The following is a 13,506-nucleotide window of genomic DNA, read 5'->3' on the forward strand; positions in this document are numbered from 1 at the left end:
TTTGGTCACAAGCAAGTTGAATGACCTATGTTAACTCCAATTTCTTTATATATAAAATGGGAATAATAATAAATGCTTTGAAGAATTAGTTGGAGGAATTATCATGCTTACACTATGTTAATACACCTGGCACAGATGTTCACCTGATATTAGATAGCTGGGCAGCAGATAGTTTTGCTAAAATTATGTCAGAATGACCATCACATTCGTAGTTTCACTTCACTCTGGATGGTCCTACTAAATATTGTATTTTCCTAGTCCTCGCTCTGCTTATTAAACACAAGTATCAAGAAATTCCAAATGCTCCATCTTTGTGTACATGAAATGTTGATGTCCCTTCCTGTTATAGCTGAGAGAGGCAGAAGAATTTCTCCTGGAATATATTTTCACCTGGCTATGCTTCCTCATTGAAAGAAGTTGGGATTAAGTTAGAGATGGGCAGGTGCCTTGAAACCTGGTCAGTTGACCAAACCTTTAGACCAAAAGATCTATTTACGTATTTGGTTTGGCTGAAGGAATTTGCATATGGCAATTTCCCCTACTCATCCCCCCTCTTTTCTATTGTTTTGAGCAGAAGTGGGCAGGAAACATACTGAAGGGATCTAATAGTAGTTGACAATTATATGTCACATTCTGTGGTCAAACCAACCTTCTATATGAAAGATAAATATTAATGCTTCCCAATGCTTGGGTTCTTGGTTGTATAATTGCAATTATATGAGCCAGTTACTCATCTCTTACTTCCCAATGCTATTTCCTTGAGGTAAGAAACAAAAACCAAGTTTTGGATTAGCATCCAACAAAAGAAAAAAGATGCTAAAGAAAACAATCTGGAAGGAAGCTTCTTGGTGTCATCACCACTAGACTGTTAGGAAAACAAACAGTAGCGGGGGGGGGGGGGGGGGGTGTTGTTAATTATATTCCTGCTTTGTGCCTTTTGTCATTTCGGGGATAAAGAAGTGAATCTAAGCAGCTAAAACCCCATTTTCAACCTTACAAGTGATGCATTTAATTTGCCAGAATGTAAATCAGCAGACCTCTCAGCATGATCATGTAGTATCATCCTGTTCATAAAATATTCCTCCTTGTTTTGCCAAAGAAGCAGTGCACCTTCCCAAGGGCCAGCTCACCCAAATGGCAGCTACCGCCCCATCAGACTCAAACTGGTAAGTCACTCACCCAGACACAACCGCTGACATTCCCTGGGGAGGAAGCAAAGCTTAATTTAGATAACCGCTTTGCAAAGTGTATTAGCTGATCCAAACCAGACCGGGCTTCCTGAAGGCATGTTGTTCCTACATGTCAGAGTTGCTTCAATGTAGAAATTGCTTCTTTTTCTTTTGGAGGATTAAAATTCATTTGTGGAATAGGTAGGGATGATCAATAAGCTATTTTAAAATATGTAAAACAGCTTCATATTTGACTTTGACCTTCTACCCACTTAAATGGGCCGGGGTAGAAACAGTTTCTAGAGCAACATTTCTTTATTTCTCTAGAAAGTGCTTGGCAGAGTTCCTCTAATTCTGTCACATGAAAATAACAATAACAATAAACAGAATAGGTTAAGTATGCTATCTATCACAAATGGATACTTTTGGTTTCTAAAAAGACAAACTCTCTAAGTGGTTCATGGAAGAATATGCCTGGTTTAAGAATAGATATACCCCCCAGCACTCCATTGCACACAATGCATCCTCAACAGGAAGACACAGATAACTCCAGAGATAGGACAACAGTCAGGAGATATAGCACATCAGTAGAAAAACACCCACAGGAACCACACATGAGGAAATGTCATGACTGAAGGTAAAAAAAAAAGGGAGGGTGTAGAGCAGGAATAAAAGATATATGCTTTTGTCAGCAGAAACATACAACTGATTTTCTAATTAGAATAAAAATCCCCAAGTTTATTGTGAAATATCTTTGTTGCTAGAAAATGGAAATATTATAGTTCTGAAAAATATCATTAGCAATAAATAGTGTGACTTATGCATATAGAAAAATCTGAATTATCCATAGAAGTTAGCATTCAAGGAGGGGAAAGTTCCTTGGCAGTAGCCATGTGTATGCTTGGACTTGAGTCTGACTCCTTGAGAGGCGGGATGCATGACAGCCTCTTCCATCTGAGCGGCAGTGAATTTTCAAACACCACTTAGCTTTACTGATGGAACAGAGAGATAACTTTTGAAAACTAATTTTTTATTGCTTTTAAAGAGGAAGGGAGAGATAGAAACATCAATAATGAGAGAAAGTCATTGATGGGCTGCTTCCTGCATGCCCTGCCCTCTGGGGATTGAGCCCACAACCCAGGCATCCACCTGAATGGGAATCCAACCTTGACCTCTTGGTTCATAGGTAGAGGCTCAATCACTGAGCCATACCTGCCAAGCCAAGCAGAACAGAGAATAACTTTTAAGCAGTTTCCCTCAAAAAAGAATATTCCATGTTGAGAATTACAGAGTAGGAAATAATGGTAGGTGTTACATTAAGAATCATGATGGAAAGTAAAACTGCAAAATGGTCCAGAATCAGGGAATATGAGGAGGGAGGGAAAGAAAGAGACAAATACAGCTCTTCTTTGTTTTTATACTCAAAATTAATCTGTCCCTATGTTTACCTTCTCTTTTAATTTTTCCAAACCATTTCAAATTATTTTTTTTAAAAAGAGAGGTGGAGGATATAAGTGATGTTTAAATAATTTTGTAATACAGCAATCCTCACCTGTTTTTCTCCTGAATCTTTAGGATTTCATTTGTCTGTTGAAGAAGTTGCTTCTCTAGCTTGTAGGTTGATAATGAATTCTCCAGCAGTTGTATTTCAAGTCGGGATGTTTGATTTAGCATCTGAGGTTAAAAGATAAAAACATTTCAGAGTTCCATCACAAAGAGTAAAAACAATTATTTTGGGTTTTTACTTAGTTGTGTTTTCTTTTAAATTAAAATTTCTTCCAGAATATTTAATTGAATGGTCTACATCCTATAAAGTAACATTTTATATGTCTCTTAAACATTATATTCATTTGAGATTGAGTTGAAATTGAATGAAAAAACTGAGTTGTTAAACCTATTTTCATATTTAAAATTTTGTGTCCTGAATTCCTAGATATTTCACTGTTTTAGCTGCTTTATACATTGTATCAACAATATTTATAAGTGAAAAAAATGAGTTTTAGGACAAGGTCTTAGATATTGTGAATAATTAATAGGAATGTAATATATGCCTTCCTAGATCTATCACCTTACAGAAATATTTTATGACATAGTTTAGCCAGGTGCATGATCAGACATTTATTGAACACCTATGTTAGGTCATGTCAGCCCTTCCAGATTTCATATCATTTCCTGCACATGAGCACCTGTTGAAGGAGGAATTATCATCACCACTTTACAAAAGAGGGAATATATTCAACAAGAGGCTAAAATCCACACAGGAACCAAGGGAAGAACTGCATTTCAAACACAGATAGTGTGACTCCAATTTTAATGCTCTACACTAGAGGTGTCGAACTCAATCAGAGAAGGGGCCAAAATCTAAAATCCAGCCTAAATCGCGGGCCGAATGGTTTACTGAACAGTCATAAACTGTCATTGTGATGGAAACGCAGCGGAGTGCAGTGATGACAACGTGGTGCGGGCCACATTGCAAGGCCTGGCAGGACGGATTTGGCCCGCGGGCCTTGTGTTTGACACATGTGCTCTACACGGAAAACTAAGAAGAAGGAGAGTCAAACTACTCTTTCCTGGGGACTTGAAGAGATGAAGTGACCAAGAACTCGGATCCCAATGAAGATAGACTAGTTTTCTCTTCAACTGCACTACACTGGGTTCTCTAGAAACTGTAAATATTTAATTCATCTTCAATCATGGAGACTCACATTGCTAGATGAGTCTTAATATGAATGTGTGAGTCCTGAACCAAACACAGTTATCCACAATGTACTCCAGTCCTAGATATCTTCAAACTGTGCCAATGTCCTTGTCCCTCCCTATCTCTGTCCTGTCCCCACTCCCTTCTTCCTTAAGGGAGGTAAAAAGGTCAAGAAAGAGGTATAATTTATTTTTAAAGCTCCCATGTCACTTGAAAACTTTTGCAACCATCCAATTTTTTGCTACAGCTACTTATTCTATAGCAGATCTAACCCTATGCAAATGCACATAGAAAAACCTTTTAAAAATAGACTGATGTGACCAGGGTTAGGCTTGGGCTATAGGAAGTTGTGGAGGAAGGTGACAAATTTTTAGGGGAGCAGGATAGGGGATAGGGTGAGAGAGAGAGGCAATTACTTCAGTTGCAAGATATAAGGAGGTGTCAAAAAATCAGTAATCAAGATAAAAAATATTTTAATACAACGTTTGAAGGAGCAAAATTAAAACCAAAAACATCCATGTTGAACATAATATCACTTTAAAAATAAAAAGAATCTCTTCCTGAATATGCATGACTCAGTTTTGCATGACTTACTTTCACTCCCCTCACCCTAGTCCTAGTGCTGCTGGGCACGAAGATGCAGAGTTGGGGTGGGGTGGATAAAGAAGAGAATAGTGAGATGGAGTATTTGCACTTTAAAAAATTTTTTACGGGATATGATTCATTTACACAGTTTTATAAGTATGGGTCTGAAAGTTATTACAACCTATCAAAACTTATATTTGTGGAGTATTTTAGAGTTTTAAAAAACATTTTACTATTCTGAGTCATTTCATGTGAGAGAAAACAGAGGCAAGAAGACCTGGGATTTGAAGACAGAGTTAGTAGCAGTGCCGAGGGGGGCAGAATAGAGAATATAAAGACTGTGGATACACAAAATATAACTTTCAATTATTAAACATAGTTTTGTGCAGGCAAGTTTTTGTGTTTATTAACTAGAATGATTATCAAATAATTACAAGGGGGATGAGATAGCTGCATCTTTTCGTGACAGTGCTTGTCACAGAGAAAATAGTATTTACTGAATAAACAAAGAGGCCATTGTCTCGTTGAATCAAGTATATCATATGCCATGAAATAAAATATTTTCTTCCTTATTCATCACACACTCTGATAACACTTCCTGATATTCTGAAATAGCAAAATTTTTATTTTACAAAGGACGGAACTTTTTCTTCTCCATGTGTAATAAGAACATATGGGAACACTGCAAAAAGAATGGAATCATCAAAAATAAAAAATGAAGCTGCCTATGCTAAGTCTGGAGACTACTACAGCTTCTAAGTTTTCTCTATGTTGTCCTAACTCGAATCCATTTGCTACAAAAGTCAGATCATTTCATCTCCTATGATAAACCTGTGAATGGCTTCCCTCGGCAATTAGCATAAACCCCAAAGTTCTTAGCCTGTCCTACAAAGTCTTATATGACCAGGACCCTGCTCACATCTCAGATCACTCTCCTTCTTTCTGCCACCAAAACATGCCACATTAATTTCCACCTCAGGGCCTCTGAATCTGCAGTTTCCCCGGCCTGGAATGCCCAGATGCATGTCTACTTTCTTTTCATCATTCAGGTCTTGCTCAGGGAGGTCCTTCCTGGCCACTCTCTGTAAAGTAACATGTTCCCTTGCCCCCCATCATTCTCTATGAGGTCACCCTGTTCCTTTTGAAATCATCCTGTCCATTCACTCATTTGCTGTCTTTCTTCCCCATGAGGATGTCAGCTGTACAGAAGCAGGATGACTCTGCCTGGAGCCCTCCATACCCCAGAGTCCAGCATGGACTCAGAGCTGTTTGTTGAATAATATGCTAGACCATAGACAATGAGTTATTCAAGTTGGGTAATGGTAAGAGAGGGGTTAACAGGCCATGTGAATATCAAGCTAGACTTCAATGATAACAGCCCAAATCTAAGGCAGCATCTAAATGAGGAAGAAAGAGGGAAATCTCAGAAATCCAGGCTAAGTGTTGAGCACAAATACCATTCCCTTCTCTTCTTTCCCCATCACCTTGACCCAATAGCTGTGCTATTTCAGCTCTCCCTACTGATCTATTAAAATAGGCCTGAAGTTCAAAAGCGAGCAACTGAAAGTACTGCACAGGAAACTATGATAAATTGACCACTTTCTTGCCATGCATCCATGGAACTTGCTGCTTAGCAATAATCTAAGTGTTCCATTAAAATGACAAAAGTCATTTCCTTTTTAGCCTAAACACATTCCAAAAGCATAGCACTGGGGGGTGAGTTGGGAGGGAAGAAGAAGAAGCAGCAGCAGCAGAAAGAAAGAATGAAGGGAGAGAGAGAGGAAAGAAGGGAGAGAGGGAGGGAAGGAAGAAAGAAGGAAGGAAAGAGAAAAAAGACGAAGAGTATATCAAACAAGGCCTCACTAGACAATTTTAAAGCTTAAATATTCTAGAATATACAAGACAGTAAGGAAGATTTAACACTTAAAAGTAAAAATTTATGGAGTATAAAAAATAGTTCTTTCTTTTAAAAATAAACAGAAATTTAAAATAGAAATGTCTAGTTTCTCAATGAAGGTGAGCTAGAGATTTTCAGCCAGCTTCCCTTTAATACTTTAAAAAGTGCTTCTGATCTTTCTTAAAAAGAAAATCTCCATACAAAAAGTTCTTTCACCAGTATATTAACTTTAAAATCAGCCTTGCTTTATAGATTTGTTTCCTTTTAATTTAATCATTTTTTTCAAATGAAAAATATAACAGAAGTTATACTGAGTTAGGAGATCACCATTTTACTAAATTGATGAAATAATTTATTTGGTCAATGATGGGCAATGTGACAAAGTACCATCCTATAGGTCATTTATTCATTTCCAAGGAGAAAGTGGGCAAATGGGATGAAGAGATAAGGAGGCTTCTACTCTAACTAACCAAGTTAGAATAGCATCACTGAGAGCATAGCAAGCTAGCCTGTGTGCCTGCTGATGAGATGTAATAGGAAGTGATCAGCAGTTTCACAGGGCACGCCCACCACAATGTTCATCTGGGTCTAATTGAACCTGATTTCCAGTTAAAAGAAACCATGAGATGGTAGAGTACATTGAAAAGCATCTAAAAAATTTAGACAAATAGAGAATATGGGACAGTTTTAAAAAAACAACTTACCCAGTTTCTCAAAAGTCTCAAGAGAGAAAAAACACAGGAGATTGCTCCAAAAATAAAAGACTATTAAATCTTAAAAAATTAAATGCCTATAATTTTTGGTAGAATAACAGGAAATTTGAGTATGAAAATTAGCCAATCTTACAGAATAATTGTTAATCTTACCTATAATAATATAATAACATATAATTAATTCTATATAATTATTTTATATAATATTTTATATTTATATTATCAATAAATATATATTGTGTTTATAATCTATAATAATAAAAGCATAATATGATAATTAAACTGGGCAGCCAAAAGACCTTCTGGATATCATTCTGGACATCCTTCTGGACGAAGCTGCGGTGGCAGGGGCCAAGGCAGGGGTAGTTAGGGGCGATCAGGCAGTCAGGGAAGCAGTTAGGGGCAATCAGGCAGACAGGTATAGTGTTTAGGGGTTATCAAGCAAGTGGTTAGGGACTATTGGGCAGGCAGGCAGAGTGGTTAGGGGTGATTAGGCAGGCAGACAGAATGGTTATGGGGAATCTGGTAGGTAGGCAGGCAGGCAGAGGGGGTTGGGGTGATGAGGCAGTCAGGCAGGTGAGAAGTTAAGAGCCAGCAGTCCCAGATAGCGAGAGGGATGTCTGACTGCCAGTTTAGGCCCTACAGGATTGGGCCTAAACTGGCAGTCAGACATCCCCTGAGGGGTCTCGGATTGTGAGAGGGTGCAGGCTGGGCTGAGGAACCCCCCCTCCCCTGACCCACGTGCATAAATTTCATGCACTGGGCCTCCAGTAAAATAATAAACTCACTGGGCTATGCAGTTCAGAAGAGATAGTACTTATATTACTATCTTATATGCAGAAATTGTGGTAGAAGAAACTTGCCCAAGAGGAGAGTGGAATGGAACCCAGTATTCTGACTCTAGTCTGAGTTCTCTCCCATATACTCACATAACTATGCACAAGCAGCTTCCCTCTAGCTAAGAAAAGCACCTCCCTTCAGTCAATAATAACTGCTATCAGAATGGTTTTGTCCAAATTACTGTGAAATCTTCTGCTTGTCTTAGCATCTAATTTCTTCCCTCTCCCCACCCTGACACAAACTAGCATTTGTGAGGCAGATTTGTCATGCTCTTCGGAGTACAGAGAGAATATATTCATCCAGTGTTCTTAGTCAATAAAAATGTCTTTGCTTCTGCTCAAAGTCCTATTCTGATCCATCATCTATCTGTGACTATCCACACACAATGCTTAGGACAGTGTCTTTGGGCTTGGGAACATTGGGCTGAAATCTACAGAAATTAAAGGACTAATGTTAATTAATATAGTATTTTTTTGAGAGCCTACTATGTACTAAGTCTTATTCTAAATCGAAAGAATAGAACAGAGAATAAGACAGACAAAAATCCATGATCTCTAGGAGTTTGTATGCTAATGCAGGGCTTGGCCAGCTTTTTCTGTAAAGTAAATATCTTCATCTTGGAGAGCTAGATGGTCTCTGGTACAACTACACAACTCTACAGTTATGTTGAGAAAGCAACCATATATAACATATAAATGAATGAGTGTAGCTGTGTTCAATAAAACTTTATTTTAAAAAAGAGATGGCAGTTCAAATTTGACCTCTGGATCATAGTTTTCTGAGCCCACTCCTTTCCCAGACCTTGTGAGAAAACTGATTACCAGGATATTTTACTTGGATGACCAACCAGTGGCAAATTTATTTTACTGCCATTTCAGTTAGGCCAAGGCTAAATGTTTATTTGACTAGTCTCTCATCCAATTAAAAAGGTCCAGAGGTTCCATTTTTAAAGTTGACCTTTCAAATCTATTTCTGCCTAGAGATTCATTCTCATTGATGAAACTGTTGCTGAACCGTCTAACATTTGTAATTGTACAATTGAAGTCTGAACAACAGGTGCGATAGTTCATGAATTCTGAGGAGCAAATGTTAAAATGAGATTAGACATGCAGGGAATTTATTAGGAGAAATGTCTGTAAGGGAAAATTGAGAAGACACCAGAGTTGTAGGAGTACTTTCTGCCTGGGATGCAGGTCTAGCCACAGTGAAGAGGAAAGAGAAGGAAGGGAGATTGTGTGGAAATCTTAGTCTGCAGGACAGTTGTGGGAAAGTTTAACGAGGCTGACGGAAAGCCCTTTGCCAAGGTCATGTCCGTGGGTCTCACAGCTCCCAGAAACAGGTCTGACCCAAGTGTTGCTGCCACGTATCCCTGGCTGGAAGTGGCCGCTGGAAATTGTGGCCCCTGTACCCACCCAGTGATGGATTTCAGAGCATAGCACCTAGAACCATTGGTCAGTTACACTCCCCATAGTAGAAAGGTGTATTTTTATAACTACAGGGAAAGACTTTGTAGCTAATTCATTCAAGGATAGGTTAGAAAAGAAATGGCTTAGAAATGCTTGCCATGTTAACTCAGTTAAACTCGCTGAGGATAAGAACTATTATACTTACTGTTGTATTCTACAAAACACCTATTAAAATATCTTGCATCAAAGAGGTACTTAAAATATATCTTTGTAAATTTGATTAAATTCCATTTCTAATACTCTGGGTCCTCTACAATCATTGGAAATTGGAGGAAACTCAGGCTCTGTATGAAGGAACTTCCTGTAGTTACACAGCCAGCAAGGACAGCACCGGCCCTTGGATTGAGGGAGATGGTGTGCAGTCACATGGCAATAACAGGGGAACCATCAGCAGCAGCAGAGAAGCAGTAGCAGCAGCTGTGTCACTTATAGAAAACGTTCAGTGGCTACTATCAGGTTTACTTTACCTTTGCCTTATCCGATTCCCATCTAACTCTCTGCTTAAAGCCATTTAGTGCCCATCACCTTAGACAGGGAACAGAATTTAGACTCTGATGCTGAACTTCCTGGGTTCAAATATTTGCTCTGACATTTACCAGTTTTTCACCTGGGTCGAGTTGCTTCACCTCCCTGGGTTTCAGTTTCTACATATTTTTTAAAATATATACTTTTTTTTTTGTTTTAGAGAGGAAGGGAGAGGAGGAGAGAAATAGAAATATCAATGATGAGAGATGTCCCCTACTGAGGATTGAGCATGTGCCCTGACTACAAATTTAAGCCTTACCTCCTGGTTCCGTAGGTCTATGCTCAACCACTGAATCATGCTGGCCAGGCCCAGTTTCTACATCTTTAAATATGAGATAGTAATAGTACCTACCTCATAGAATTAAAAAAATATGTATAGTATTAAATAGGTAATATATATGCAACGTTTCTTAGAATAGAGTTCAGTGCAGGTTATCAGAGGTGAATTTTAATGTAGTTTATCTGTTGTTGTCCCTCTAATCAACACTGGCCTGAGGAAGAAGTCAAAAATAGACTCTCACTACAGGAAGGTCATGAATAATGTTTGAAAGGAACGCCCTCATGTTGCACACTTGGAAAGAGGAACTGGAAGGAGAGGACATGTTGGCACAAACTGATAACAGAGTGAGAAAAACACGGCAGGCTGGAACACAGAGGAAGAAACAGGCTGCTGGTGGTTCCTGATTTTCACTGCCAAGGCCAGCAGCATTACTTAAATTATCTGTCTCCTTACTGATCTTGATGCTTATTGAGCACGGGAGTGTTTTTAAATGTCATTGCGGTAAAACCATGGCTTTAACACCTTTGGCTAAGGTCAAGCCCGGAAGGTGAGCAGAGGACTGGAAAGCAATGTTATTTATCTCTAGAACAAATATATTGCAAAACCACTGGTGTGAGCTCCTGAAATAACTGAGGACCAGAAGTCAGTTTAGAGAGAGCCACACTCACAAAGCATGAAACAATGTAGGATGAATATGAGAGCAAAAACCAGGAGCACTCCTGGTTAGCACAAAAGGCCTTACTGGTTTCTAAGTGCTCGCTATAAAAGAATAGAGTATAAGGAGATGAACGATAATTCAGGACTCATTCTGTAACCTTGGTCATGCATCAGGATGTGAGTGCACTGACACATTAGGCCTAAGGATAACATATCCTGCTGCAAAAGTTCAAATAAGCACCATAAGCACCGCACATTCACCGGAAAAGGGTTTGGAGCCTCCCTGTCATTGTGAGTTGTGATGCATTTTAGATCTTTGAGATGTTTTCAAGGTTGCAGCTATGTTAAAATTCTTGGTGCATCTAAAACTTTCATTGGTCTTTAATGACTACTTAGTTTTAGCTCCTCAACATAAGGAGTAGGTTGGTGTTTTTCCCCCCCCTGTGAGTTATTTGTGCTATTTACCATAAGGTCCATATCCCTTAGCCTTAACGATGTAGAACAAGTTTGTTATCTTACAAAATCTTACATAGTATGTATCTCAGCAGTGATTAGTAGGCTGATAATGAAAATTCCTGCCCTCTCCTGTAACTCCAATTCCTGGGTAGAAAGAGAACAAAAATAACTCAAGAGGTTTTCAGGGGAGAAAGGGAGAAGGGAAGCGGGGAGAATATGTCATGTTTGTCATAAAACTTATTATAATGTTATCACTGAAATGCATACACATTTTAAATGTTCAACTAAGTAGGGTAATATTAATTGTGTATTTCAATTTTTGAATATATGGAATGCTTTGTGGGAACTGGTTAGTATCCTGTTCCAATGAAAATAGAAAAAAATATACTCACATTATTGATACCACAAGAAGCCAATGTTCATAGACTCCTAAGCTTACTTACTGTGATGATAAATGACTATATACAGTCTCATATATTTTAGTTATCTTATGTAGTTTTCCCTTCTTCATCCCTCATGGTTTTCTGATGATAGTGTACTATTATCAAAAATATTTTCCCAAGTCTCCGTGATGTACTGATCCAATGTAATCCATATTTAAGTTCTAGTTCAATTAGTTAATTATTAGTATTATTACTCAAGAGGGATAGCAAAAGAAATAAATGAGTATGCTTCAGTTGGAGTCTCAGATTTGCTTCAATAGCTGTGTCAATGTGAGAAAAATCACTGAAGCTTTTTGACCTATTTTCTCCAAATGATTTTCAAAAAAAGTCATTTGGCCCTAGCTGATGAGCTCATTGATTAGAGTGTTGGCCTGTGTACCCAAAGGTCAAAGATTTGATTCCTAGTCAAGGGCATGTACCTGGGTTGGGGGTTCATTCTTTGCCCCAGTCAAGGCACATATGGGAGGCAACCATTGATGTTTCTCTTTCTGCTCTCCCCCCTTCCTTCTACTCTCTCTGAAAAGCAATGAAAAAAACATCCTCAGGTGAGGATAAAAATAAAAAGTAGTTTGTACATTGAAATTGGTTTGTGTAACATAAAAAGCTCTATCCATATAAATTATTATTATCCTTTCTCTTTATATATATCAGCAATGTAATGCCATTAACACAAATGAAATAAAATAGAAATAAGGTTGCATCTTACTTTTAAGTTTATATTGCTAAAATAATTAAACAAGAAGGCAATTAGACTGAGGTAACAGTAATGCTCTGAAACCTACATAAGCAAACCAAAACCTAAGCCAGAATCAACGCACTTAAATCCAAGAAAATGAAACCCATCACAAACAGCCAGCAAGGATTTCCCAAATAAGGCAACTACTTAACCTACAGCCAGTCAGATTGCTTCTGCATCTTCTCTATTAAAACCTTCCCCTTAGTTCCCTGGTAGGCACTGCCCAATCCTAACCAATGTTTGCTCAAATAAACTCTTGACAATTTTAATGTGCCTCATTTTACCTTTTAACAGAATTATCTCAGCTTTGATTCTAGAAATCAACTATATTGGTTTTCAGAATGGTAGCTGAAATAGCTATTTTCATGGTACTAAGCAGATAAAGAGACCATAATCGATCCTGTCACCAAAAATGACATTTTCACTAAACTAAAAAAATAGGTTTGTGACAGTGATAAAGGCTATTTTACTGATTTGTATAAAAGATATGTATGATTGTGCATTAATAAGTATGTCATTGTCCATGGGAGGATCATGCATACATACATATGTATGTTCATGCATATGTATACATATGGATAAAGAGTTTTAATCAACTCCTCATTATAATATCATGCTGAATAAAAAATTAAAAAAAACAACCATGACACATTCCTGATTAGTTCATTTGGGGTTTTCCTTCCTATACACTGTGCACAAAACCTGGGCAGGTGCCACTATGGCTAAGAACTACGAGACAAAGCAGGACAGATAAAGAATGCATATAAAAGGTACCAACTGGACCCAAATGGTTATTTTGTTTGACACACATCATAACACATTTGGTAGCTGCAGTGTTTATTTGAATGGAAATACTGATTAAGTCCTCTGCCAGCCCTGTTTTTACAAACACACATACAAAGCTAAATATACCAACCCTCATCTAATCAAAAGAAACATGCATAGCACGTCAGGCAGTCCTTGTTGTTATTACCAACCAACAAAAAAATGTATATGTTTCCCCAGTCCCAGTGTGAAATGTGCTCTGTGTTTATGGAGTAA

General features: G+C 38.1%; 1 protein-coding gene across 4 annotated transcripts in view; it reads right to left on the reverse strand.

Moving 5' to 3' along the window:
* ANGPT1 (angiopoietin 1) overlaps positions 1-13,506 on the reverse strand; it is a 228,890-nt gene that overhangs the window by 80,962 nt on the left and 134,422 nt on the right. For all 4 annotated transcript variants that reach the window (XM_036436781.2, XM_036436782.2, XM_036436784.2 and 1 more), the window contains one exon: positions 2,722-2,843. In XM_036436781.2, coding sequence (XP_036292674.1) covers positions 2,722-2,843 — 122 coding nt within the window. The remainder of the gene's footprint in view (positions 1-2,721; positions 2,844-13,506) is intronic.

This window comes from Pipistrellus kuhlii, unplaced genomic scaffold, assembly GCF_014108245.1.
Source record: "Pipistrellus kuhlii isolate mPipKuh1 unplaced genomic scaffold, mPipKuh1.p scaffold_m20_p_14, whole genome shotgun sequence".
In the NCBI taxonomy this organism is placed as follows: Eukaryota; Metazoa; Chordata; class Mammalia; order Chiroptera; family Vespertilionidae; genus Pipistrellus; species Pipistrellus kuhlii.